This window comes from Mirounga angustirostris, unplaced genomic scaffold (assembly GCF_029215605.1).
Source record: "Mirounga angustirostris isolate CCGP_5_RB_7025 unplaced genomic scaffold, mMirAng1.0.hap1 SCAF_14, whole genome shotgun sequence".
In the NCBI taxonomy this organism is placed as follows: Eukaryota; Metazoa; Chordata; class Mammalia; order Carnivora; family Phocidae; genus Mirounga; species Mirounga angustirostris.
The window spans coordinates 82263139-82285852 of NW_026991722.1; the positions used below are offsets into that span (position 1 = coordinate 82263139).

Consider the following 22714-nt stretch of genomic DNA (forward strand, 5'->3'; position numbering starts at 1 on the left):
CTGCCCACCAATAAAGCAGATGGAGAGTCAATAGTTTGAAAAGACAACATAAAAGAGAGAGTAAAAAAAAAAGTGCCTTTTTCCTCATGCGCTATCCTCATGAGCTATTTCCTCCGTTCTTTCTTCTGATCTGGCTGGGAAACAAACAAAAAAGGCACTGGAAAGAGAAACCTTTTCCCAGGGGAAGAGAAATCATGTGTTCTCAGTGCCGAGAACACCACTGCAAGCACCTACTGTTCCCAAGGGGAAAAAAATAAAACAGTAATGGTGTCACCATCCACCAGCTTGATCTAATGTTCTGCAAGGCACACACAGCCCTACCAGCTGCCAAAACAACAAGTGAGAAAGAAAGACAGAGGCGAAAAAAGGGAAGACAACATCATAACTTGCCCAAGCCTTTGAGCACAATCCTGTGTTTCTCATCACAGAGAATCCACTCTGCCTTTTCTGAATGACACAACTGCTTCTGATACTGGGAAGAAGCTGAAAGAACTGGGGTCACAGAGGGGATTGAAATCTGCCTTTCCCACAATGTCTATTGTGAAGGGACCTTCGTGGCTCATGGGGACATGAGCTCCTAAAAGGAGCCAGTCAGCAGGGAAGGGGTTCACATGACAGAGAGAGGAAAGAACAGATCTCAAAGAGGGCTTTAAACTAGAACTGACTGATGAAAAAAATAGATTGGGAGTCTGTGGAGAAGAACAAAAGGTGGAGGACAGGTCAAGGGAGGAGGGGAGAAGCTCAACAGGAGAAGTGGCCCATTCTCTAGGATGTTGGGGTTGATTCTAAAATTACAAACAAGAAAAGGACAGAATCTAGGGTATGACCATGATTATTACTAAAATGGCCTTAGAGAGGCTGGAACAGGAAGCACAAGGCAAGACAGGCTAAAAAGAAATGGTTTCATAAAGATTCCAGTAGGGAAGACAGAAGAAAACAGGTCTTTCCATAACATTCCCTAGGATCTATAAAACAAAGTTCTTTCCATCTAGAAGGCTATGGAGACCACACAGTACCTGGACCAGGTATGCTCCTCTGTATGGGGTGCTAAGGCAATGAAACACATTTTCAGGGCGACTCATGCTCAAAATAAAACCTCAACTTTGGGCCATGATGGAGCCCAGTAAGAGGTAGAGAGGAATAGGTCTCTATCAAAAACGCACACACCTCAACTTTGATAGGGTTAAACTGGTGGAAGGACAAACAAGAAAAGAGATGCATGGGAGGGAAGCAAGGAACTTGAAATGAGAGAACCATTATAGACATTTACATCAATTTAAGACAGAACACAGCTTTCAGACAGGAAAGTCAATATACTCACCCAAATTACAGAATTAATTTTATGAATGGCTATTTTCGTCATGCAAAGGTGTCAGTGGACTACTGCATACATTCTCGTAATGTTCTGGAAGTTGGTTTATTCCAAAGATAAAAATTGGGAAGCCAGTAAGAAATCAGATCAAAAGCATTTGTATATAAAGTTTAAAATACACTGAGTAGGGGGTCACACTACAACACTTTGAAGTCACTTCTGAGTTATTTTTCTGTATTTTTCTTCACGAAGAATAACCAAAAGTAACACCAGGGGTTAAAAAACAAACAAAACAAACAAACGAAAAACGAAGGTACCAGGGTGGTGAGGATGATGATGCTGTGCTGTGTGGGCATATACATGTTTGGTTTTCCAAAAAAGGAACAGAAAATACCAACAAAATCTATTAACAGGATCATCACAAAAATTAAAAGCCTCCTTCATTGTCTGATTTGGAAGGGGAAGATAATATTTAAGATGTAATGATCAATATCTGATTCTCAGGAACATAAGAACTGAGTTAAAGGCTTGGTACAAAGTCATAATGAAAATGTGATGTGATTTTAAAAGGAAATAAATAAGCTGGCATTTTTTCTGATTGCTGAATTTATTAATAACTGAATTGAAATTATAATTTCAATAATCGAAATAACAATTGAATTTAATATTTTATACAACGGGCTAGATTATTTAGGCCAACTCTTCTATGGGAAATGATTTAAAATGCTAGATAAAATATAGAAAACGTTGTCCCAAAAATTGGCAAGAGACTAAGAAATTAGAAACTAAAATTCTAAGTGACAGCAGAAACCTAGAGAGTTAAGATGAGCACAAAGCTGTTTTTAACTTGAGGAATTTGCTGAACCAAATAAACTTGAACTTCATTTTTAATAGCCTCAAAGGGTAAGAAGACAGAAAAGTCTAAGCCCAGGGCCACCCCCGAAGGGAGTACACATTTCCATTCAATGCCTCAAAGAATTCCCATTAATAATTTTCTAAAGAAAATGAGCAGCTGACCAAGCACACAAGAAGACAGGCACCGTGAGGGGCGCCTGGGTTGCTCAGTCAGTTATGCCTCTGCCTTCGGCTCAGGTCATGATCCCAGGGTCCTGGCATCAAGCCCTGCGTCAGGGTCCCTGCTCAGTGGAGAGCCTGCTTCTCCCTCTCCCTCTGCCTGCAGCTCTGCCTACTTGTGCTCTCCATCTCACTGTCAAGTAAATAAATAAAACCTTATTTAAAAAAAGAAGAAGGCAGGCACTGTGAAGAACAACAAAGAGAAACAACAGAGCAGAAACAGACCTTCAGATACATCAGATACTGGAATTATCAGATAAAGAACATAAAACAACTATGCTAATGTGTTTAAAGAAATAAAAGACAAGCTTAAAAATGAATGCAGGAAATAGAAAATTATTGTCTTAAATAATCTACTAAACTTGGGAAGGAGCCAAATAAAATGTCTAGAAACCAGAAATACAGTAACTGAAATTTAAAACTCACTGGATGGATTTAACAGTAGATTTGACAGGTAAGAATTAGTAAAGTGGAAAATCAGTCAGAACTTACCCCCAATGTGCTTCGACAGATAAAGAAATGGAAAATATGAAAAAAATCACACATGATGCCTACTCAAAGCCTCAAAAAGGAAGAAGGAAGGAAAAGGGACAATATTTGAGATATAGTGACCAATAATTTTCCAGAATTGATAACAGATACCAATATATTTTAAAGTCCTGTATATCTTGAGCAAAATAAATAATCAATCTGCATTTAGATACATCATAGTAAAACTTTAGAAAATTAAAGACCGAGCAAAATTTTAAAAGCAGCCAAACAAAAAAGAGCGATGATTTTCAAAGAAAGCAACGGTTAGACCGACAGCTGACTTCTCATTAGCAATAATGAAAGTCAAAAGACAATGGAGTGATACCTTCAAAGGGTGTCATAACAAATAACTGTCAACCCCAAATTCTATCCCCAGGCAGAACACCTTTCAAGAATGAGTGTGAAATAAAGATACTTTCAGACACACGGGACCGGGACCTTGTCACCATCAGGTCTTCGCTAAGGAAAGTCCTCAGGGATATACTTTAAACAAAAGGAAAATGTTCAGGTCTGAGATGCAGGAAGGAAATTAAAGCAAAGAATGGTGAGTCTGTGGCTAAATCTAAATCATCATGGACTGAATGACAGTGGGGCAAAAAATACATTAAAGACAGAACTGAGAGGGGCACCTGGGTGCCTCAGTTGGTTAAGTGACTGCCTTTGGCTCAGGTCATGATCCTGGAGTCCCGGGATTGAGTCCCGCATCAGGCTCCCTGCTCAGCAGGGAGTCTGCTTCTCCCTCTGACCCTCCCCCCCCTCATGCTCTCTCTCTCTCTCTCTCTCTACTTCTCTCTCTCAAATAAAATCTTAAAAAAAAAAAAAAAGACAGAACTGAGATTAATAATTTAAAAAAATATATATTTTTTAACATCCCCCACATGGGTTAATACCCCAAAACCTCCCACCATGGCCTGAGGACAGCATTTACCCCAAACAGGCCTTGGGTCTAGCAAGAAGGAGCCCAAAGTGCCCAGGAAGAGAGAGAAGCTAGGTCATGCCAGAGGAAGAATGCTGGGGAAGATCAGAAAGTGTGTTTACTTTAATTTTTTCCTCGTAGTGCTGTTCTTTCTGTTTCAGGTGCACCTCTAGGTGCTGGGCTGAGACCTGGGCCTCACGGTGCTTCTCCTCCAGCTCCTGGACACAAAGGAACAGACGGTCAGGTGTGCAAAGGGAAAGACATAGCTCAGGTGTGTTAGACATTCACGGGAAACATGACTTTGGCATTGGCACCACAAGCAACAGGCACATGTTCCTTCATGACTAGCCCTAAGGCTCTTGGGAAGGAAACCACCACCGATCCTTGGCCCTGGGGTTTCCGGGTCCAAGTATTCACACACATACACACACAGCTGGTGGGCTGGGATCAGAACACTGTCAGTGTGACAGGTCAAACAAAGGCAGCTCTTCATCTGTGCACAGAGAAAGGACAGTCACAAGGCAACATTTAAAAATTTAGTGCAGCACAAAGGCCCTGCCCACTGCCTTGAGCCCCAGGCCATTTTCACTGTCATAACAGCCTTAAATGAAAAGAAGTAATTTTAATTTCTTTTAAATTTCAAGTTATTTTATTATGATAAAAAATATTTTGTGTTTTCCTGATTATCAACAGGATTGCTCACCCTAGCTATGGAAAGAAAGGTAATGTTACAATTCAAACACTTTGAGGTTTGAATGATTTTTGTTTTAACTGATTGGTGTGTAGAGAATGTGAACATCTGGAGATGTTCATATGATATCATGTTTATAGGCTACAATGCTAATGGGAACAAAGTAGAACATAAAATACAGTGATAATAATGACCCAAATATGTATGCATATATATTAAAGATGGGAAGAGAATTTGGAGTGATATAAATAGTTCAGACTTAACATTCCCTTCGTTCTAAGATTTCTGCTTTTAAACAAAATTGTTATTCATTTGAAAATTATACCAATTCATTTGCCAGTGTATTATAAACTGATCTTATAAAAGACAGCATTCAATCCACTGAAACATTCTCTAAATGCAGATTTCTACATCCACATTAATTCTTATGAATCTGGATCCATTAGTTAATTACTAATATCAAAAGTCATTACCCCAAGTTTTCATCTCTTCACAGTTATGAAATTTTTCCTTGAAGTAGAAGTAATTATGAGAATTTTGAAGAATGAGGAAATTATACAGGATATGTCCTTAAAATGGGGGGTGGGGGAAATAGTTTCAGATTCACATGCACATAAAATGTTACTGATTAAGCTTTTGAAATTCTAAAGCCTACAAGCATTGACTTTGCTTTGGGGGCCAGTAAAGTGTTCAATTTTAAGACCAGGTGCACAAGATCTATTGCTGTCTAACAGATGTGATCTTGAAAAGTTGAATGTAAACAGGATTTTAATTAATAAAAACATACTTTAAAGGCTTTATGTGCACTAAAGGATCTCCTGCAATGACTTCTTTCATTAAAGCAAAAGACTTTGCTATAATGAGAACCTCAATTACCTGTTTTAAAAAGGTCTTATCAGAATAGCAAATATTTTAAAGCAAATGACATTTGGGGATCTGTTTCCAAGCATCATCATTATATGGCAGTAGTAAGGACCCCCTCTGCCCACGTCCTGGGTACTTCACAGTCTAAGCACAGGTTTCTTGAGCAAAAGGCACTTTCCAATAAATAAAGTCACAACCACAAAGGTAGTCAGGCAGGTGGCAAGATACTCTCAAACAAAGAAATCTGTTTACTTTTTCTTTATGTAAGAAATCGCTTGATAATCATCTTGTCTGAGTTTCGGTCCTCCTAAGAGAGCACAGGAATGGAAAGCAGAGTCTAAAAACAGGTCAAAAACTCAGATCCCTGAACTGACGACTTGAAAACCTGATTTCTGGTCTATATGTCAATGGGAGTTTACAACACAGAATCCGAGAAGGTAGAACTCTCTACTCCTACATTTTAATAGCAAGTGAATCTTTGGAAAAGCAGATATTCTAAATCTGACTTCTTGGTGGTTTGGCATTTTTTGTTGTTGTTGTCATTTTTGTAAAACGTTATCTTTTCTCTATGTATTGGATCAAACTCTTCAGTCCTATTATGCAAACATTGGTGTTCGCTGCTACATTTCCAGCTCCTAGAACAGTGCTTGGCACATAGTAGAAGCTCATTAAATATTTGTTGAATGAATGAATGAACACATCACCATTAAACAGAGAAACACTTTGCAACCACAGGAGACTTAACCACTTTGTTTGCACCAAGCAAGGGACAGCGGTGGTGAGATCTCGGTAGGATCTAATTTTACTCACGATAAAATTCACACACTTGACAATCGCCAAGAGAAACTTTGATGATGGAACAAGAGAACAGAAAGGGTAGACTAACAGTCACATTTGCCTTGGTGTGCAGACGTATATACGAAGACTGTGTGTTAAAGCAAAACAGTTCAACCAATTTCTCTTTCACCTGTTCGCTCAAGAGCATCCATATCTTCGTGAATATATGCAAACATAGACAGGTAAAGTTTTGAAGGGTTTGGGGTGTTTTTTTTGGTTTTGGTATTAACGATAGGCCTATAAATTGGCCATTCTTGAGTTCATATAGTTGCAGGTGACCCACTTTCCAGAAGTGATGCAGAAAGACACAGAGAGAGACGCACTGCCCTGCTCACCGCCTCGCCTCCTTATGGTGGAAAGGAACAGTCCAGGGTCTCTCCTAGGGGCAGAGTGGAGGGGGCTATGAACAGATTCCATGTCAACACTAAGACTCCCAAACGTGGCACACATTCCTGGCTTTAGGACTGAGATCCAAGGATAGTCCTTTAAAAATTCACCTGCCTGGGACAAAACCTCACCACATCTGTAAGTAGCACCCAAGCTGGCTTTCCGTGATGAAGTTAATTTGGTCACCAGAGCCGGAAACAGAATCATGATGGTTTACAAACCTAAAAAAAGACCTGCTACATCTAAGGAAATTAAGGGCGAAAAATAATACTAATAACCAACTGTAGCAGAGAGAGTGAGTGGGTGAACAGAGATCTATGACAAATACTACTCTGCGAAAAACAACCCTGCATGACTAATTTCTTTCTTCTCCAAAAGCAAAAATCTGGGTTTTGGTTTTAAGGGTCTAAATCCCCACTGTTTTGCAAATTGCCATTGCAAAGTTAACAGCCATACAAAACTCTGCTGATAGAAGTACGTCAATGCTCCTGTAAAAACATATCGGAAATGACAGAGGACGCACGTTCATGTTTTAAAATGTCAGGCGGTAGCAAACAGAGCGGAAAAATATTATTTACGGATCTGTTACCAGTGCCGAGACGTCCAACATTTGGTTATTCGTGCTATCCTAGCATGGGGGCAGACACTGAAGCCACTTCTCTCCATTCGCCTACTCGGTGACACCTCCCCTGGGTGACGGCGTTCCGTTCCTCTTTTCACCCCCTTCCCTCTGCAACCTCTAACCTGTTGTCTTTTAACTTTTCAGCCTTTGTTCCTGCTCACCAGAATTTTATCAGCCATCTGCTGGATCTGTTGGGATTTTGTCTGGATGTCATCCTTCAGTCTGTTTTCTCTACGCTCCATGGTCTCTAGCCTCTTTACCTTGTTCTCCAGAGAATGGCGGCGTTCCTGTAGATCATGAATCAATCAGAGAGTTTTAATGGAGTAACTGCTACGGGCATAGCGCCTGCACCGAGGGAGAGCGCCCTCGAGAAGCATACGCGCAAGGCAGGAAGAGAAGTCTCAGGCACCCGAAGCAACGGTGAGGAAAAGAAAATTCTAGAATCCAAGTACTTGGTTGTGTTGGGCTATAAGAGTGCATTCATTCATTCAAATATTTACCAAGCACCTACTATCTGCAAAGTATCACACTAGGCATCACAGAAAATATGGAGAGGAAGCCGACAGAATTCCTGCCCTTGGAAAAGATAAGACAAACACAAAGAAACATAATATAGGTTAAGACAGGGGAGGTTGCAGGCAGGAGAGAGGCCTTTTCACTGAACGAGCTCAGGGGAGAAGTCACAGAGATGTGAGCTTTGGAGGGCGCTGGGATACCCAGGCTGGAGTGGGGAGGGAGGGTGGAGGGCCCTTCAGACGAAGGCAGATGCATTAGCACAAATATGGAGGGGGTAGGGAGCCGGTGAGGCCCCAGGTGAAGCCTCCAGCGGCTAGGGCATAAGATGCGTTAGGGGACAGAGTAGGAGGGAAGGTAAAAGGGAGCACTAGTGGGTCGGATGGCTCAGAGTTTCATGTACCAAGTTCAGGGGTGCACGTAAGACACAGGGAAGCTTTGAAAGCTCTGGGATGGGCCAGGGGGTGCTGATGAGCCTTGTGTTGAGGCCCGTGAGTCTTACACTGAATGAGCCAATGGGCAGGAAGGGAAGATGGAAAGTGGAGGGCCCTGAAATGACTAAATGTGCTCAACTAAGGGGAAGAAGGCCTGGACCCTGAGGAGGCCCACAGAAATGGCAAGCAGGAGTGAACGGGGGAGACAGCGGGGCTGGATTTCTAGGACTGAGCGGCTCACTGAATGGCAGGGAGCAAGGAGAACAGACAACGTCAAGGTTTCAAGCCTGGGGTGACCAGATGAGTGATGGTGGCCCTGACTGGCATGAGGAGATTAAGAAGGGAGCCCTGCTCATGAGGGAAGACACGGAGTTCATTCTAGATGTGATGCACCAGCCGGGACCGGGGCAGGGGAAAGCAGAGAGCCTGGGCGGGGTGGGGGGAGGTGTAAATCAACTACAATCTGTTTATTCTCTGGGACAATCACCAAGGCGGCGGGGGAGGTGGAGGGGAGTAAGGGGGAAGTTTTACTTTTGATTCTCCATTCTTCAGTACTGTTCAAGTTTTTTACAACGAGAAGACACTCATGTGTTTCCTGTATAATTATATCAAATATTTCAGCAACAACAACAACAACAAAGAATTCGAGGGAGAGAAGAGGCCCAAAATACAGGCCCCGGGGTGGCGGGGGCGGGGGGACATCGACACACAGGTAAGAGCTGAAGCCTTGAAAGGTAACGTTATTAACTCTGTGGGGAGGAGGCAAGGAAAAACAAGGGTGCAGAGAGAAGAAAAAGAGAAACTGAGGGAGAGCATTACAGTTCATCTACTGAAATGTAAATCTTCCCAGGTTCGTGAGGCCAGAGGAAAAGGAACAGAAAGGCAACACGCTTATCAGGACATCTTTCTACTTGAAGCTGCTGTGACCAGTCTTTTCTTCCCCTTTGGGGAAACGTTGCCAAGCCTCTCAGGTTTCAAAGGGACTGGCAGAAGGGACAGTGGTTCTGCAGTGTCTTCTCCTTGGCACGGCCCAAAGCTGGTCGGCTGCTCATGGGCAGCCACACCGGGACCCGGTCTCAGTCCACCGCGGGCTGAGGACCCCTGCTCACCTCGGCCTCCACCAGCTTCTTTTTTATGCCTTCAGAGGAGTCCTCCCGGTTCTGCAGCTTCTCCAACTCACGCTCGGCTCGCTCCTTCGCCTGGCGGATATTCTGCAGCAGTTCGGTGGCCTCTGTGCTGGCTTTTACAGCCTACCCGGGGAGAAGGTACAGGAGACAGATGGCCAAAGTCATTCACATGAAAAGATAGTGACGATCTCCTCAACGGGGAAAAGTCAGGCAATACTAAGTATATATGTACCAGATCCATTTTCAAAACCCACTAACATTCACTTTATTCTGCATTTCCTCTCCACTAAAGTGCACTTATGTATATATTTTAACATCACTGAATTTGGAATGCATCTTACAGTTAAAATGGACAGCAATTTTTCCTTCTTGGGGGTGCACAGATACAGTGTATCTGATAATGATTAGTATCTTAGATGCAATGCAACATAGTAAATGCAAACAGAAAGGCCTAGCAGGACTTACCTACCCAGGTGTGAATGTGTTTACCCTCAGTTTCTTCTTATTTAATTATCTCATTTGCTCATTTTCCTATGGGGAATCTGTACTACTTTTATTTAAAAAAGGATAAAAACTGTCAGCTTTCCTTCAACCTATCAAAGCCTACAACAACCATAGAGTTCCCTGGTAATTCACAAATCTGTGCTTAAAAAGAAAAAAAAAAAACAGCTAAACCTTTTTAAGTTAATTTTCACTTGGGTCTTATCTATATTGAAGCTCCTATAGCATCATAGCAAAGATCTGAGGGTAAGAAACCAACAATCTCACACTTATTTGCTTTGAATTATAATTTTTAAAAAGTCAAAACTTCAAGAAAACTTCATCTTTGAGATCAGCACTGTCCAACACAGGAGCCACTGGCCACAGGTGGCCCTTGAGCACTTGCAATGTGGCTGATGTGGCTGGAAAATTAATTTTTAATGTAACTTACGTTTGATTCATTTAAAAACTGAAACAGTGTGAATGTTTTACTATCGACACAACGCTGCAACGATATTTTGGCTCTATCAGATTAAATAAACTGTATCATTCAAATAACTTCACCTGTTTCTTTTTGCCTGTTTAACGTGGCTACTAGAAGATTTAAAATTACACCAGAAGCTGACACTTGTGACTTGCATCATACTTCCGCTAGAGAACACAGTTCTAGATAGAAACGTGAATCCTCAGACAAATGTCTAGCTGAAAGAGGGCGGTAGAGGCTTTCATTAGTGATCTCCAGGATCAGTGAGACGGGGACGGATGAACGGATGAACAAAATGTGGTCTGTCTACACAATGGAATATCACGCAGTCTTTAAAAAGAAGGAAACCCTGTCACACGCTACAACATGGATGAACCTCAAGGACATTATGCTAAACGAAGTAAGCCAGTCATGAAAGAACAAATATTCTATGACGCTACTCATTTGAAGTCTCTAAAGTAGTCCAAATCACAGAAACAGAACACAGAAAGGTGGTTTACCAAGGGCTAGGGGGAGGAAGGAAGGAAAATTAGCAGGTCAAGAGTTTCAGTTTTGCCAGATGAAAAAGTTCTAGAGATCCACTGCGCAGCGATGTGAGCATACTTAACACTACCAAACTCTATACTTAAAATGGTTAAGATGGTAGGGGTGCCTGGGTGGCTCAGTCGCTTAAGCAGCCGACTCTTGGTTTCAGCGCAGATCATAATCTCACGGGTTGTGAGATCAAGCCCCGAGTCAGGCTCCACACTCAGCAGGAGTCTGCTTAAAGAGTCTCTCCCTCTGCCCCTCCCCCAACCTGCACGCACAGCACAGATGCACACACTCTTTCTTTCTCAAATAAATAAACCTTTTTTTAAAAAATGGCCAAGACGGTAAATTTAATGTTATGTGTTTTTCACCACAACTTTAAAAAAACAACAACAAAAAAAGAGTAAATGAGAAGAGGCTCTATTAAACCAGGCCAGGAAACACATGGACATTTTTGCTGTGATGGGCATGTCTCAGAACCACATCCATTCTGGACCATGCATTAGCATTTCCAGTGTTCAGCCAAGGGGAGGGTCATTAAACCAACTGCACAGGATGCTATAAACCAAATCCACCCCCTCCCCCACCCAGAGATGACTCCCCAGCTCCCCCAGTCTTCCAATGGGCAGGAAGGCTGCCCACGGTTTCTCACTGAAAGCCGTCTGGGTCTTGAACAACCCCTGCTTCTCTTACAAATGTGCAAAACGGGGAGCCTGGCCCCCTGAAGGGAGAGAAGCTGGCCTCTTGGCCTCTTGGGTTCCTGTCATAGTATAATTAGAACTTTTACTTGAGAGTCTCACGCAGCTTGAGTTTTTAAAAATAAACACTGCTGACATGTCTCAAAAGGAAAAACTATATTCAGAACTCTGATATTTCAGGTAATAGCTCACTTGCCCTTCATTTTCCTCGGTGCTGGCTGACTAGTTCCATCTCTTTCATCTTTTGGGTTCCAGGACAAGGCAAAGAAAAGTATTTGGAAATGAGGGGCAAGCTCCCAAAAAATCACCTAGGGCTTACCTTTTCCAGCTTCTCTTGGAGCTCCTGAATTTTGAGCTGTTGCTCAGCATTGATCTACAATTAAAATTCCAGGAAATAAAGCAAAAGGTAAATTGGCATGACTGTCTTGCTACATTTAGTGCAGTGCTATTGTCTGAAGGCTTCTGTGGGGTCTTTTTGTTCTGTTTTCCAGCCCCTACTAATGGAGAGGAAGAACAGAGGCCTATCAGAGAAGTCTTTGAATGTCCCAAGGAAAACCTCCATGCTACTTCCCTAGAACCAGCAACACACAAATGGCAAGAGAATCATAGTTGCCCAGTGCCTTAAGACTACAGAAATTTTCACCTATGTTTTACTAGGTGTCTTGGTTTGTATGTTACTGTGATCAGGCATGACAAAAAATGAGGTGTCTTTTATCCCTTTTAGAACCACAGCTAAAGCTAAATGTGGTTGCCCAGAGATTGACCATCGTAATAAACCTGGAAGAGAGTTCTCTATCCATTGCAAGAGTATTCTTAACCAATGACTAGCCATGGAGAGTAACATATAAAAGATTATCAAGGCACCTGGGTGGCTCAATAAGTTAAGTGTCCAGCTCTTGATTATGGCTCGTGATCTCAGGGTTATGAGATAGAGCCCTGCATTGGGCTCCACACTCAGTGTAAGTCTGCCTGTCCCTCTCCCTCTGCTCCTCTACCCCACCCCACCCCACCCCCACATGTGTGAGCTCTCTCTCTCAAATAAATAAAATCTTAAAAAAAAATTTTTACAGATTATCTACCAAAAATAGCAATACCAACAATGGAAAATACCTTCTCCAGTTTGGAATATTCTCCCACTTCAGGCTTCCCTTGATCCTTAGCCTATAAGTTAAGAGATAAAACATATTGGAAAATCTCAAGCACCTAAAAGTCTTACAGAGACTACCGTACTTTCTTGGTCTCTACGGCCAGATGATGATGATGATGATGATGATAACTAGGTTATATTCTATAAAAAAAGACCAGGAGCTTGGCAGAGTATTCCATTATTCCGCAAACATACACTCATGAAGCTAGTATTCCCTTTATTCTTACTAAGATCATCCAGGAGTCTACCCCAAAAACAGCCTTCTGGGTGTTTTGGTGGCTGGCTACCTTCATTAGTTTATGCTGACATTCTGTCGCTTTCCGCTTGAACTCTTCAGCAGCGAGCCGAGACTCTCTCAACTCCGATTCATAGAGATCACTCCGTCTCCTTGCCGAAACAAGGTCCTCTTCTAACTGATTCATCATCAACCTCATTTCTTCCACTTGAGCCTGGTACTCCTAAAGGGCAGGCAAGGGAAGAAAAGTGAACTTTAGAACCCCTAAAAGAAAAGACAGGCAGTGAAGACAGAAGACCATGGACCACGGAGGGAAGACGCACGTTGAAGACAGATTGGCAGGGAACAGTCCTAGAGAAAAGATGGATCAAAATGGGCAGAAGGGAGAGGTGTAGGGAGGGCGAGGAGGGAGATAAGAATATGAAGTCTTTAAACTATCTTAATGTAGGTAGGAGCACCTGGTTGGTTCAGTCGGTTGAGTGTCCAACTCTTGGTTTCAGCTCAGGTTATCATCTCAGGGCTGTGAGATCAAGCCCCGAGTTGGGCTCCACACTCAACATGGAGTCTGCTTGGGATTCTCTCCCTTTCTCTCCCTCACCCTCTACCCCTCCCCTCACGTGCTCTCTCGCTCTCTCTCTCAAATAAATAAAAATCTTTAAACTGTTTTAATGTAGATCATGTATCATTAGTAACACCATTTGGAACATAAGTGCCTGTATCTAATAAGATCCTTTGAGCAAATAATCCCACACAAGTAGCACAGAACCTTAAGGCATTTGCAACACAGGAGAGCTGAAAGGGATGTTCTTTAAACAACCAGGATAAACTGCTTACATGTAGCTTTCTTCCAAGGGTAATCATTTATATAGATTTGTCCTTTAGAAGTCATGTGCTCCTAACACAATTAGATATGGTACTTGTTTTAAAATTAACCTTTCAGACGGCACAAGGGGTAATTGGAAATCTCGGTAGAAAGAATCTTGGAAGGTGAAACTCATCATGTCGGTTTCTCACCATTAATTTCTCTGGGCCCCAAACTGAATGATGAACTTAACATTGCTCTTGAAATGCCAAGTCACCCTGAAATTTGGAAGAGTCAGAAACACTGGCTCTGGTCAAAATAACTTGTGAGCAAAACTCCGGAGAAAGAATTATCTTGTTCCTTCGAGCAAACCTTTAAAGTGATCCAAACAGCCTGACCTTTTCCAAAATGAATTTCTAAAATCAAAACAGAACATTTGAATCGGTTTTTCAAAATTGGATTTACCAGAAGAAATGGGCAATGATTTTGAAAACTTGGGGGCAAAGTATGAAAATATTCTGTCAGCAATATCAAAGCTTATGCATATAGGGATTATGAATGAGCGTGTATCCAATCCAAGGTGGCTTAGGGTGGGAGGAGGATATAAAGTGAAAAGAACAAGGAATTGAATCAAGACCATCTTTGATATTCACAATATACAGTGAACATCTCTAAGATCTGTTCTCCCAGAAAATCATTGAAGAGGTATCAATTAAGCAAGGACATGGTTTTAACCAGTAAAAACAATAATTGATTTTTTCAAATAACAGGGTATAAAGCAAACCTTTCATCCCATCGTAGCAGGCAATTCCCCTAGATGCACGCTAAAGCAGAGGTGATGTTCTTAAGAAATCTGGATAGTTTTCATGCAAGCACACCTCTCTATATAATTGGGAAAGGAAAATAATGAGCCCAGAGTGGAGCACAGTCTCATTTTACTTCTCCCACCCCTAAGCATACTATTATTGAAGGTCAGTCCCAGAAGTCATGGGGCACCAGGCTGTCTGGGGGGTGCACACAAAGTGGCTGAAGCTGGGTTACAGAACCAAAGGTCTTCACAACCCGCTCATAATTATCTGAACTGAGAGAGCGGAACATGAGCCAGATTATGTGAAATGATACATCCTTGCATCCTTTACTTTCTAGCCCCCTTGGCCAGGGTTGCATTATGACTTTGGCGGCTCTGGGCACTGTGCCTCCCTGGACCCCCTCCTTCATTTAAAAAAAAAAATGCATGAAAAATTCTATTTTATGGGGTCTCTGGGTGTCTCAGTCAGTTAAGCGTCTGCCTTTGGCTCAGGTCATGATCTCAGGGTCATGATCTCAGGGTCCTGGGATTGGTTCCCTGCTCAGTGGGGAGTCTGCTTCTCCCTCTGCCCCTCCCCCCTGCTCATGCTCGTGCTCTCTCTCTCAAATAAATAAAATCTTTAAAAATATATATATTTTCCAATGGCATTCATATAGAGACAAAAACATTAGTATTATCTACGAAAACAGTTTCTTTGACCTAAAAGCTCAATTTTTTTCCTCTGATTAAAAAAAAAAAGAAAGCATTTTATGGGTCCCTAAAAGTACTGCTGGCCCTGCTCACAGGCACAAACACCAAGCTCTAGAGGAAGCAAAGAACTGAGAGAAAATCTTGGGCATCTTTTACCCTCAAGCTCCTTTTTCTGTCCGGAACTTCTGCCGGCAAGAAGCGTAAGTAATTTTTGTGTTTTGTCAAGAGCAAGGACAGAGCGTTGTTCTTTCCCTTCAACATTTCTCTTTCCTGAGCTGCCGGTGCTCAGGGGGAGGAAGGCAAGAATCAGGCAACATCTCTATCAGCAATCTGAGCTCTTGGGGTACCCAGCTTGCTACAAGCATCAAAAGGATTTCTACCTCATCTGTTGAGCTGCTATTATCATGTTGCCTCCTCCAAGGAAATCCTACAAATCCAACAGCTAACCAAATCCCTGCTTCAGGAAAAATCTGAGAGAAGACAATCAGGTCTGTTTCCAAGGAGAGCGGAGAGACAGCGATTGTATCTTGGCATGGGATGGACTGTCAGTCAGTGTTGAGTGAGCTCAAGAGAGGGAACCACGGACAACTTTTGAGGTCTGCCCTAAAGTCTCCTGAATGGAGCCTCAGAGTTTTGTGGAAAGAAACTAGCAGACATACACCTATTCAATCAGAAATCCCAAAACACCAATGCCTTCTGTGTTACTCAAACTTCTGTTCCCCTTCCTGAGGAAGGGGCGAGGGGCATCAGCAATCTCTAGTAATGGTACATGAATCGAGCTATCATGTGAGACTCTTAGGTGTTTTTATTGTAAGCCAAATGCAAACACTCTATAGGGGGTGGCTAAGCAGAAGCAAAATGTTTAGAAAATTTAAACATGAATTGCTGTACAGAAATTAGCTTTTGAGAGAAAAAGTGGGGGGAATAAATGCCAAATCTGGGAGGAATCGACAAGCTGCAAACGAAACACTAGGAGTCCGCTGAGAAGCGGGAAATGCTTCTTCCTGGACTGCAGACATCCTGGTCTCCCAAAATTCACTAAACGCCAATTTAATAAATCCATCTTCCGATGAGAAAGAAAATCTGAAGCTGAGAAGTTTTCTGCCCCCCAGTGAAACTTCTAGCAGTCATTAAATCTAAAACTCCCCATGTATGCCAACTGTTGTATGAATCATCAAAGACATCTCTCTGAACTCAACCATCAGCATGCACCTTTTCAAAATGTCCTGTTAATTCAGTTTCTATGGAAGGCATGGCCACCAGCTGCTCCCTCTGGTGGCCAAATGCGGCTTTCATTTCCCCCAGGATGTCACCAAAAGCAAATCTCCAAAACACATTGAACTAATGGGAGAAAAAGAATCCTGTCCCTTGACACTTTTATGTTGATAAAAGGCACAATGAGTCAACTGTCAGAGCAGATTTTTCAAACTCTACCTTCAAAATCTCTAAGATTAGTATCGGTTTTCAGAACAGATTGCCAACATTACCTTTGCAGGTTTATTTATAACATCTTGATCAAGCAAGGATATTAACTAATCACTTTAAAATAGTAAGGCGATACACAGATTGTGCCAACAAAAACCCCCAAACATTCATTTTTTTCTTTAAAGAAAAGCTAATGGATCAATGATTTGCAGGAGTCTGTTGCATTACCACCCAGATGGCTAAGTCTGTGCTATCCAGAGACAAAAATGTTCATTCCCATCACTGTTTCCATTAGATTTTCTAAAATGAATGAGAGTTGCCTGGCAGCTGATAATTCAGCTCTCCCAATCGCTCATTGCCATCTCTTCATTAAAGTTTCTATTTACAGTTTCTTGAAAGGACCGAAAAATCCATGCTAAAAAGGAAACAATGAAGCAAAATAAAAATGAACCATCTAGAAAGAAAATCCTTTTAGAAAGGAAAAAAAAGAAAGAGAGTAAGTAGGCTTTTTAAACATCTTGATTCTCTTTTCTGAACACTCAGGGGATGGCCTTCTGCGCTCAGATTTCCCAGGTTAATTCTGACACGGGCTTCGCTGCTCAAGCTCTTCTTCTCTATCTTTATACAAGTAAAACTATGAAATATCCTGGCTTTGGGGTGCCTGGGTGGCTCAGTTGGTTAAGCCTCTGCCTTCGGCTCAGGTCATGGGTCCTGGGTCCTGGGACCCAGCCCCACGTCGGGCTCCCTGCTCCTCAGGGAGTCTGCTTCTCCCTCTCCCTCTGTTCCTCTCCTCATTCGTGCTCTCTCTCTCTCTCTCAGATAAATAAATACAATCTTAAAAAAAAAAAAAAGAAAGAAAGAAAAGAAATAATCCTGGCTTCTCTCAAAAACTTAAAGTATATCTGAAAAGCTATAAAAATATTAATTTTTTTGATGGTCTAAAGCAGAGATCAGCAAACTTTTTCTGTAAAAAGTTAGACACCAAGTAATTTCTGCTTTGTAGGCCATATGGTCTTTGTCACAACTACTCACCCCTGCCACTGTAACATGACAAGCAGCCACGGACACTACATAAATGAATGGGCATGGCTGTGTTCCAATAAAACTTTATTTATGGATGCTGGAATTTGAATTCCATATAATTTTCACATGTCATGAAATATTCTTCTTCCTTTTTTTTTTCCCCAACCAGTTAAAAATGCAAAAGCCATTCTTAGCTCGTGGCCATGGAAAACAGGTGGTGAGCCAGATTCGCCCCACGGGCCACAGTTTGGCCACTTTTGTTCTAAACCTACACCTTTCGTTGAAAAGAGTAGCCATGCTGGGCTGCAGACTTCAAAAGGAGCTAGAACAAGCGCTCCACCATTTATATAAATCATGGAGAATATACAGTTTCCAAATGACCTACATACCTCTCTCTCTTTCCCCCCACCCCCCTTCCCTCTCTCTGCCCCTCCTGAAACACACCTCCCCTAAAATTAGAGGTCTAGGTACCAGACCTGAGCAGCAGTCATACCTGCTCTTTGATTTCCTGGAGCTTCCGGCTCTGCTCTCTGATATCATGGAGAAGCTGCAGTGCTTTGTCATCCTCCTGGGACACCTCCATCCGTGCTTGCTCCAAACTTCGCTTTAAGCTCTGAGGAAAGCAAAAATTTTAATAGGGATGCCCTGTGGTTCCTGCTCTGTTTGGAAAGATTCATTAAAGGGAGCTTGCAAGCTGCTTCGCAGACACCACGATGGTTTCGGGTGATGGAGCAAAGTTGACAACTTCCAGTTGGTTGCTGGCTCCGGTTTTTCCTGTAAAACCGCTCGGTTCAAGAAACATCATCTCAACCTTGTGTCCTCACGGGTCCGGCCTGAAACTGCAAACTGGCATCACAACCTGCCTCTTACCGCTGTCTACCTGTCCTGTCAGATACTTACTTGTGTGTTTGGGACTGAAAACCAACAAGATCCCTTAGCCTTTCGTTAACCCACCATTGGGATGGCTAGCAAGCCTGTTCTGGAATATCGGATATTAGAGGGCTCTCCAGGATAGATCCCTCTTTCAAAGTAGCAATGACTTCCTTCTTGCCTAACTGCCACTTAAGACCCCAAGGGGTCTAATTCCACCTCCTGGCTTACGTTTCCTGGACACCTTTCATCCATAAGGTTCCCTCAATGCTTCAGTGGCACTGAGATACATATCTGAATAACTTCACCCACCACTGAAAGGCAGCCAAATCTGGAATGGAAACATAGCAGTTATTCTTAATCAGCCACGTTCTATAGATTTCCTCTCCCTTGTGAAAAAAAACTTGAAAAATGTGTGATTCAACTTCTTAAGACTGTTTAATTGGCCACGTTAAAAAAAAACACCTGAATGAAAAATTTAACGAGACAATGGAGAAGACAGTCTACTCTTGTGAAGGAAAGGAAAAAAAAAAAAAGTCACATGGTAAATAATGACAGAGGGCCTGGGTTTTTTGTTTTGTTTTGTTTTGTTTTTACAGGCTGAGTTTTCTCGTTGCTGCACTGGTTCTAAGCAATGGAAAACAGATCTCAGGCAGATTCAAAATACATGTTCCTGTGCTCATTTAGGAGTTGGGCTCTCGAGGCTGCTGGTGGTGGAAGGGGTATAGACCAGAGAGGCTGGGAGGGGAGGTGCTTGGAGCCTTGGCCGCTCGCCGCAGCAACGACAAGGCCCGTGTCCAGGCTCCACAGCCTACCGGGACTCCTGGAGCCCAGTCCTCACAGTTCTGGGACCTCCTGCCTGGCTCAGGCTACCCTGCCAATCACACAGCTTGCCTTGGAACACTCCCTCTCTCTCTCTCTCTCTCTCTCTCTCTGTCTCTCTCTCTACGCTCTGCCATTGGCTGTGATGTGCCTCATGAAGCTGTCATGAAACAGGATGAGACACACACAACAGGAAGTGCCGCCTCCGAGGGAAGGGGACTTTGGGGAAGGCTCACACTGCATTCTGTGATGTAGGTAGCAAGGTCCTGCTCCAGGAGGGATCTCTGAGTCTCAGAGGCCTTCAGCTCCACCTCCTTCTGACTAAGCACAGCCTCCACCTCTGACACTCTCCGATGTAACCGGGTCATTTCCTGCTCCATCTGAAACAGACACATCGACAGGTTAAAAGGGCCCGTGGAGGTTCGTTCGGAGCAATCAAATCTCAAGCAGCCTCCGAAACCACCTGGGCTGGCACTAATTCGCCAAAGGTTGGGAAGGAAATACCATTGCTTCTTCGCCCGGGAGTGCACAGTTCTTCGTAAGGACAGTCACCAATGCTAAGTCACTCCTCTCATCCAAGACTCGGTTCACACTTGGTCACTTCTCTAGCCCCGTGAGCAAGGAAGCCACAATCACCATTTTTCACCTGTACGCTTTTTGGGTTTAGTTTGGTTTTTGGCACACGTCACTTTAATTTTATCCCAAATCCATCTTGATCCCCCCCATCTCCTTGCAAAGATCTAGAGGACCAATCCAGGACAGGGCAAGGAGATATGTATTCGTCTGCACTCTTAGAGGAGTCCCAGGCAAGGAGTGGGTCTTAGGAGCTTCCAGAGAGCTGCCCCTGGGCAGGAACAGTGAGCGTTAAGAGACGTTGAGCATAGTCAACACAGTGGCTGCAGTTACATAAGCAGGAGGCTTAAAGGACTAGGAAGAGAGACTTCGCATCACTCAAAGCAGATGGGATGCAACTCGGCCACAGGTGAGGACCCACGCCACCTGCCGGAAGAAGCAGACATCTGGCTGGGTCATGCTGAGGAACGGGCCGTTTTTAAATCCAGGGCCTCCTCTGGTTAAGATTTAAAGGATTAACAGCAACGTCAAGGCCTGAATTCATCTCCCTCTGAGCTGCTGGAGGCGAGACTTCAGCGAGGGAGGGAGCGCCTCGCCCGCTCAGTATGGATCAGGTGGCTCAGTGCCAGCAGCGGCCCCAGGCGGATCCCTTGGCATAGACTGACGGGAGGATCCTGGAGCAAGGAGGGAGGCCAGCTGCGGAAATAAATACCTTGTGACACTTGTCCTGGGAGTCTTGCAGCTCTTTGCTTTTGATGAGAAGTTTCTTTTCCATGGAGCTAGTCTTGGCAGGGGAGTCCAGACTTGACACGACAGACCTAGATAAGAAGAAAGCCAGTGTCAAGGTGGCCAGCAGGTGGGTCTGAAAAGGCTTTCAGAACCCGTGGCAGAGATAACGGACCTGCCAGAGTTCTGTGGCCGTCCACAGAGCTGGCTCAAGAAGCTTCTGATGACATCAAGGCCACGAGGCAGAAGTGGACAGAAGCAAGAACTCTGGCAGACCTGGGTGTAAACTCAGTCGCCGTTGACCTGAGGCAACGATTCAGCCTCTCTGGGCTCTGGTTGCCATATCTATGAGGTGGGATGATGAAGGGACGTCCCACAGAGGGGAGCATGAGCATTAAATGCACGGCATTGTGCCTACACAGCTTCTTTCACTTACTCACGAAACAGATACGCACTGGGCACCTGCTCTGTTCCCGGTACTGGAACAGCTATGAACAAGACAGGGGGCCACCACCCTCCCAGAGCTGACTTCCACAGATGGCAGACAGAATGCATCAGTAAGACACACAAACAAAAAGTTACAGATGATGGCAAAGAAGGAAACAGGGTGCCATGGTGTGAGAGAGGGAAATGGGTCAGGGGCTTGGTCTAAGCAAGGGTGACCAGGACGGGCCTCTCTGAGCGGTGACATCTGAGCTGGGATAAGAAGGTGCTGGCCATCCAAAGCTCTGGAAGGAAGCAAACCTCAGGGAAGGGGAATAAGATGCAAAGGCCCTGAGGCAAGAGTGAGCTAACACAGCAAGTGCCTAACAAACATCATTAGTGACAATACTGATCCAATTACTGGTTCTTCCAGCCCCAAGCTAGCCAGTTTGGTTCTGTTTCCGTTTTATAAAAACAGCTAACGCATGGCTCAGGTCATGATCCCAGGGTCCTGGGATGGAGCCCTGCGTCGGGCTCCCCACTCAGCGGGGAGTCTGCTTCTCTCTCTCCCTCTGCTCCTCCCCCCAACTCGTGTTCTTGCTCGCTCTGCTCTCTCTCTCACTTAAATAAAAAATCTTTTTTTTTTAAGATTTTATTTATTTATTTGAGAGAGAGAGAGAGAGATCACAAGCAGGGGGCGGGGGGGAGGAGCAGAGGGAGAACCTGAGCCGAAGGCAGACCCTTAACCAACTGAGCTACCCAGGCACCCCTCAAATAAAAAAATCTTAAAAAGAAAAATCCAGCTAATGCTTGTTATGGTGGGCCAAATAAGTCCCCCACCCCCAACTTGTCCATGTTCTGATGCCTGGAACCTGTGAATCTGTTACTTGACATTGAGTCGGACTCAAAAGAGACTTTGCAGCTGGGACTAAGGTAAGAGTTCTGAGATGGGGAGATTATCTTGGATTATCTGGGCAGATCTAATGTTATCACAAGGGTCCCTGGGAGACAGAAGTAGAGGAGGGGAGGGGATGTGAGAGCAGAAGTCAGGTCAGAGTCAGAGAGAGAGAGATTCGAAGATGCCACGCTGCTAGCTTTGAAGGGGGAGGAAGGAGACCCAAGCCAAAGAATCTGGGCAGCCTCTAGAAGCTGGGAAAGGCAAGGAAACTGATTCTCCCCTAGAGGCTCCACAGAGCGCAGCCCTGTCTATACCCTGATTTCAGCCCAGCAAAACCCATCCTGGCTTCCTGACCTCCAGAACTCCAAGGTGATACATTTGTGCTGTTTTAAGCCACTTATTTGTGGCAACTTGTTACAGCAGCAACAGGAGACTGCTACGCTTCCTGAGCATGGACTACACGCATGGCTCCTGACTGAAGCTAGCTAGGTCTTAACTCTTTATTCTCTATCATTCTATGAGGCATTTTAGAGATGAGGAAGCTGCCGATTCATAACTGATCTCTGCTGGTCTCTACAGAGAGCTGGAGTTCAGGGACTGACAGGTGCACCTGAGAGAGTGCCCAGGATGGTATCATGAAAAGAATGCAGCAGGACCTCCCAAGAAGGGGCTGGAAGGAGGCCCTCTCCACAGAAAGGAGGCGCTTACCCACACATGTTTATGTCATTCACACACTCTGCCTCGTCCTGAGAAGCAGTGGTCATGGGTGGAGAG

The 22714-nt window shown here is 43.8% G+C and overlaps 1 protein-coding gene across 7 annotated transcripts in view; it reads right to left on the reverse strand.

The window, feature by feature from the left end:
- The window catches only part of CIT (citron rho-interacting serine/threonine kinase), a 165061-nt gene that overhangs the window by 65229 nt on the left and 77118 nt on the right, over nucleotides 1-22714 (reverse strand). For all 7 annotated transcript variants that reach the window (XM_064578478.1, XM_064578484.1, XM_064578483.1 and 4 more), the window contains exons 11-19: nucleotides 20606-20711; nucleotides 19557-19700; nucleotides 18122-18241; nucleotides 12933-13103; nucleotides 12609-12659; nucleotides 11818-11871; nucleotides 9291-9431; nucleotides 7396-7521; nucleotides 3956-4051 (exon numbers count right to left, since the gene is read on the reverse strand). In XM_064578478.1, the coding sequence (XP_064434548.1) occupies nucleotides 3956-4051; nucleotides 7396-7521; nucleotides 9291-9431; nucleotides 11818-11871; nucleotides 12609-12659; nucleotides 12933-13103; nucleotides 18122-18241; nucleotides 19557-19700; nucleotides 20606-20711 (1009 nt within the window). The remainder of the gene's footprint in view (nucleotides 1-3955; nucleotides 4052-7395; nucleotides 7522-9290; nucleotides 9432-11817; nucleotides 11872-12608; nucleotides 12660-12932; nucleotides 13104-18121; nucleotides 18242-19556; nucleotides 19701-20605; nucleotides 20712-22714) is intronic.